At 63.5% G+C, this 5,159-nt stretch overlaps 1 protein-coding gene across 1 annotated transcript; it reads left to right on the forward strand.

The window, feature by feature from the left end:
- Window positions 1–6: 6 nt before the first annotated feature.
- Window positions 7–4,841, forward strand: LOC102259467 (chromosome unknown open reading frame, human C3orf18). Its single transcript, XM_005881912.2, has 3 exons — window positions 7–109; window positions 1,618–1,973; window positions 4,746–4,841. The coding sequence occupies exons 2-3, from the start codon at window positions 1,740–1,742 to the stop codon at window positions 4,773–4,775; spliced, it is 264 nt and encodes an 87-aa protein (XP_005881974.1). The 5' UTR covers window positions 7–109; window positions 1,618–1,739; the 3' UTR covers window positions 4,776–4,841.
- Window positions 4,842–5,159: the final 318 nt, after the last annotated feature.

Below are 5,159 nucleotides of genomic sequence, written 5' to 3' on the forward strand. Positions count from 1 at the left end.
CGCCGCCAGTCACCCCAGGCCCGGGGGTTCCCCCGCCCGGTCCTCCTGCCTGTGGCCACCACCCCTAGGCTCTCCGAGAGGCTGAGCTGCGCGTCCCGGAGAGGATTAGGTAAGCGCTGAGGCCGCCGCCTCAGCAGGAACGGAGGGATCACGGATGGCGGAGGCGGGATGGGCACTGGGTCAGGGAGGACTGAGGACCGTGGGGGAGAGCGGAATGCGGTTCTCGGAGGTCGCGACCCCTTTCATCCCGGCTTCTCGTGCCCTTTAGTCCCCAACAGTGGTGAGCAAGGCCTTTTCTCTCCTTTGGACACAGGAGTAAATGAGCCCCAGAGTCAGGGTTAAGGGTCTGGCCCAAGGTCACTCCTGGGGTCAATGGCAGAGCCAGGAAAGGACCTGGGGCTCCTGACCTGCCCAGCCTCGATGGAGGGAGAGGGCAGGGCGTGAGAGGAGCGAGCCTCTCCCACTCTATGTCCGTCTGCCAGCCGTGCCCCTTCCTAAGGGACCAGCACTGGTGTGTGCAAACCTCACACACACCCATCGCCTGCCCGGGGGGAGGCACCCAGTAGAGCCAGGAGCAAGCACGGGGGTCTGTGTGCAGCTGTGTACTGTGCACCCCTCTTCTCCCCAGCCTGGCTGGGACCCCTTCCCACCCTGCCTTACCCAGGGCCCCCCCTGGCCTGGGAAGGCCTCAGCCCCATCCTGGGCTGGCACCTCGCCCACCCTCTGGTCCCAAGGGAGAGGGAAGGGGAGGAGAAGGCACCTCGGAGCGAAAGCTCCATCCGTGCTCGGAAGGTGCGCTCCCTGGCCTTTCTCCTTGTCCCTGGCAGCCACTAGCTCCCCTACAGGGGGTCAGTGACCCTAAGAGCCTGCCAGAGGGCCTGACTGTAGCTTCTTTCCCTCCTGCCTCCTGGTCTCCCTGTACCTGTCCCCACCCCCACTCCACACACAGCCTGGGCCACACCGTGAGCTGGGTCCGGGGGCTTCTGTGACTTCCCTGTTGGCCAGAGGGAAGGTCTGACATTGACTGGGTGCTGAGCTCCGTCCTCTCCAGGGACTGGTTCACTCTGGCATTTCCATGACCCTCTGGCCCTGGGAGGGAGGGGGGAGGGAAGGAGAAGGCACATCGTAGGTTCAGAAACAGACACAGGTGGTGACTTGCCTGGGATGTTCCGGTCAAGTGGCTGAGCTGGAATTCAAAGCCAGGCCTGTCTGGCCCTTGGGCAAGTGTTTCCTCCAGAAAAGGAAAAAACTTCAGTGTTTCTTTCTCAAAGCAGGAGATGAAGAGGGAGGGGACGGGAGAGAGGAGGGAGGGGGAGGGAGGGTATTATACAGGGGAGACACTTTCTCTTCAAACCTCCTGCTACCTGCTACCTACAATGCTTCCGAGTGAGAGTGCGCTCCGCATGGCCATCTCCCCCACAAAGAGGGGCAAGGCTTTGTCGCCACGTCCTCAAGCCCCATGGGAGCTGCAGCTATATAAAGCACGTGTCCCGATGTCCCCTGAACTTGGCCTTGTCCTCCAACCTGCATTTCCCCGGTGCCTTCAGAACTTAGGGGGCTTCCTCTCACCACCGAGTCCCATCCTCAGCCTCATGTTTTTTACTCTTTCCTTTCCAGCATCCAGGGAAGCAGGGAGGCCCCTAATGCAAGGAGGTGGCCGCCTGCATGCGTAGCCGGGCCACAGGCTGGGACACTCCTGATGTCAGAAGGGAGTGGCCACAGGCAGTCTCGGCGTCAGCATGAATTCCAGGCTCCTGTCGGCCAGGGACTGGCTCAGCACCCGCCCGCCCACCTCTGAGCCTAACCTGGAGCCCGCCACGGATGGGCCCGCCTCCGAGCCCACCGCCCTCGGCCCAGAAGCCACCAGCTTTAACGACACCAGGGTGCCTGGTGTGGGCAGCGGCGCAGCCGGCGTGGGCACGATGCTCCTGTCCTTTGGGATCATCACGGTGATCGGCCTGGCCGTGGCCATGGTGAGAGCCGGGGCGGCTGGGCTGTCTCGTGACCTTCCGTTGGAGGAGGGGTCAGGTTCGGATGGTAGAGAATCTGATCGAAGACAGTTGTCTGTTCACGATCATGCAGTCCTCCCCTTCCCCGGGCACCTGTCCACTGGGGCCCAGGGACCAGAGAGGCCGCCTCCAAGCGGAAGAACCGGAGGTCTGAGAAACGCATGGTGCTTTGAGCTGGGTGTTTTCCGGGTGGAGGTTCCTGGGGTCAGAGTTTGGAGGCGGAAGGTTCTGTGAGCAGCGAGCAGCCCAGGCGGCCGATGAGGGTGGGGGCTACAGGAGTCTCAGAGTCTGGGCGGAGGCTCTGCGAACGCAGGCCCCGGGCGTGTTCATTCATTCATCCACTGGCACCTGCCCTGGATCAGCCGTCAGCACCCCACGGAGCAGGGAGACAGGGTCCTGCCCTGGTTCTTACAGGGAGTAGAAGACGTGAAGCGGAGGCACCAGGGAAGCGCACAGGGACTGGGTTTGGGGATTGGGGGGCGCCTTTCCAGGCTGGGTGGTCAGGACAACCGAGGAGGCCACCTCGGGGCGGAGCCTGGCCCGCGTCACGGGAAAGGCAGAGGGGCAGACATGAGGATGGAGGCTGCTGGGGGGCGGGGGGCCGCTGCAGAGTCCCCGCTGGTGCACAGGGTGCTGCCAGTGCTGGCGTCTGCACCTGGAGATCTGAGCTTTTCTTTTTTTTTTTTTGCGGAAGGTTCTGTGAGCAGCGAGCAGCCCAGGCGGCCGATGAGGGTGGGGGCTACAGGAGTCTCAGAGTCTGGGCGGAGGCTCTGCGAACGCAGGCCCCGGGCGTGTTCATTCATTCATCCACTGGCACCTGCCCTGGATCAGCCGTCAGCACCCCACGGAGCAGGGAGACAGGGTCCTGCCCTGGCTCTTACAGGGAGTGGAAGACGTGAAGTGGAGGCACCAGGGAAGCGCACAGGGACTGGGCTGGGGGATGGGGGGCGCCTTTCCAGGCTGGTGGTCAGGACAACCGAGGAGGCTACCTCGGGGCGGAGCCTGGCCCGCGTCACGGGAAAGGCAGAGGGGCAGACATGAGGATGGAGGCTGCTGGGGGGCGGGGGGCCGCTGCAGAGTCCCCGCTGGTGCACAGGGTGCTGCCAGTGCTGGCGTCTGCACCTGGAGATCTGAGCTTTTCTTTTTTTTTTTTGTTTAACCCTCCCCCGAGGATATTTTTCCACTGACTTTTAGAGAGAGTGGAAGAGAGAGGGAGAGACAGAGAACAACATCAACATGAGAGAAACACATCGATTGGTTGCCTTCCGCATGAGCCCCGACCAGGGCCCGGGCTGGGGAGGAACCTGCAACTAGGTACCTGCCCTTGACCGGAATCGAACCCAGGACCCTTCGGTCCGCAGGCCGACGCTCTATCCCCTGAGCCACACCAGCTAGGGCGGCGAAGGTCTGAGCTTTTCCTCTGAGACGATACAGGGACTCTCGGAGCGTCCTGAGGGATCACTGGAGATTGTGCAGGCTGAGGCCAGGCAGGGCGGGTCCCCTGAGGTCCCCCAGTGGCCTGGCAGCGGTGGCTCCTGCCCACGCCCCTCACAGGCTCCGGTGGCCTCAGCTCAGGACGTTGCTCTGACACGCAGGCTGTGGATGGTCCGTCCGTGGCCAGGTTGCCATATGGCCCCACGGGCCCTGGATCACAGCCAGGGAGTGAGTGCCGGCCAGCAAGAGGGCCGGACGTGACACCCAGAGCGAGGCGGACTGAGCAGTGTCTCGGGGCGGGCAGGGCAGAGCGCCAGCGCTTCCCCTTGGCACCCACATGCGGTTAAACAGCCGGAGACACCCCAGCTTCAGGGGCCAAGCAGGACCTAGAACCTGCCCTTGTAATTTTCCACAGAAGATTGTTATCCCAGGACCTTGGGAGAAGTCCCTCACCCTGGGTCCTGGAGGAACATCGCAGGGCCAGGGGGACAGCCTTCTTGCCAAAGCCGAGGGGTGGGGGGGTTACGGGCAGAGGCATGGAGGGCAGGACACCGCTCCTGGGCACCAGGAGACAGGCCCATAGATGTTCCCTGAGCACTGCTTCCTCTCCCTCATGCCAGCCTCAGCCCTGCCATGCTGGGTGCAAGGAGGAACGGGTCAGAGCCAGGCTGTGTCCCACTGGAGGGCTTCCTGGAGGAGGGGGGCTGCTGCTGGACAGTGAGGTTTGTTTTTTTAACATGTTTTTATTCATTTCAGAGAGGAAGGAAGAGAGATAGATAGAAACATCAGTGATGAGAGAGTCATTGGTTGGCTGCCTCCTGCACGCCCCGCACTGGGGATCGAGCCAGCAACCTGGGCATGTGCCCTGACCAGGAATTGAACCGTGACCTCCTGGTTCATAGGTCAATGCTCAACCCCTGAGCCATGCCGACTGGGCCTGTCTCCTGTCCTCTTCGCTCACTGGGCCTGGAAGAAGTGGGAGGAGGGGTGTGCTGAAGTGATGCCCTCCCCCTTCAGCCCTGAGGAGTCCCAGGCAGGCGCCCAGTGCCTGGAGCCGCGGGCAGTGTGGGCAGCGGTGGGCCTACCAGCCGCCTGGGAAGACCAGTCGAGCCCACCTTTGCCCGCACTGCTCCTCCAGGGCATGTCGGCCTCTCGCGCACCTCAAAGGGAGACACACGTGCAGGAGGCGTGTGTCCTGGGGTGGGGCCCTGAGGACTTGGGGACCCATGGTCTCCCGTTCGCCAGCCTCAGCATGTCCCCTGCCCCGAGGCCGCTGCTAATCAGGGCCCCCTTCTCTTGCAGGTCCTGTACATCAGGAAGAAGAAGAGGTAACTCCTCCCTGCCTCCCAGCACTCCAGCCCATGGCGTGCGGGCGGCTCCAGGGCATGTGGGTGGGAAAGGGGAGCCCTCACCGGGAGAGCCTCCCCCCGAGGGAGGCCACTTTCTCTGTAGGAAGTTGGAGCCCACTCCCTGGGATCTCACACCGGCCAGGCAGGTGTGACCCTGGGATGGGGGCAGGGAGGTGGGGATTACCTCCAGCCAACTGCCCAGCCACCCGTGCCAGGCCGTGCCCGGCTGCTCTGAACTAACTGCACGGACCCCTCCCCCACCCGCCGCCCAGCGGCTGTGGGTGGCACAGGCCGGGCCTAGGCAGTCCAGGCCCCCGGGACCCACAGGTGCCGCTCTGACACGGTGCCTCCCAGGCTGGCGCAGAGC

Source organism: Myotis brandtii, unplaced genomic scaffold (genome assembly GCF_000412655.1).
Source record: "Myotis brandtii unplaced genomic scaffold, ASM41265v1 scaffold693, whole genome shotgun sequence".
NCBI classification, from domain to species: domain Eukaryota; kingdom Metazoa; phylum Chordata; class Mammalia; order Chiroptera; family Vespertilionidae; genus Myotis; species Myotis brandtii.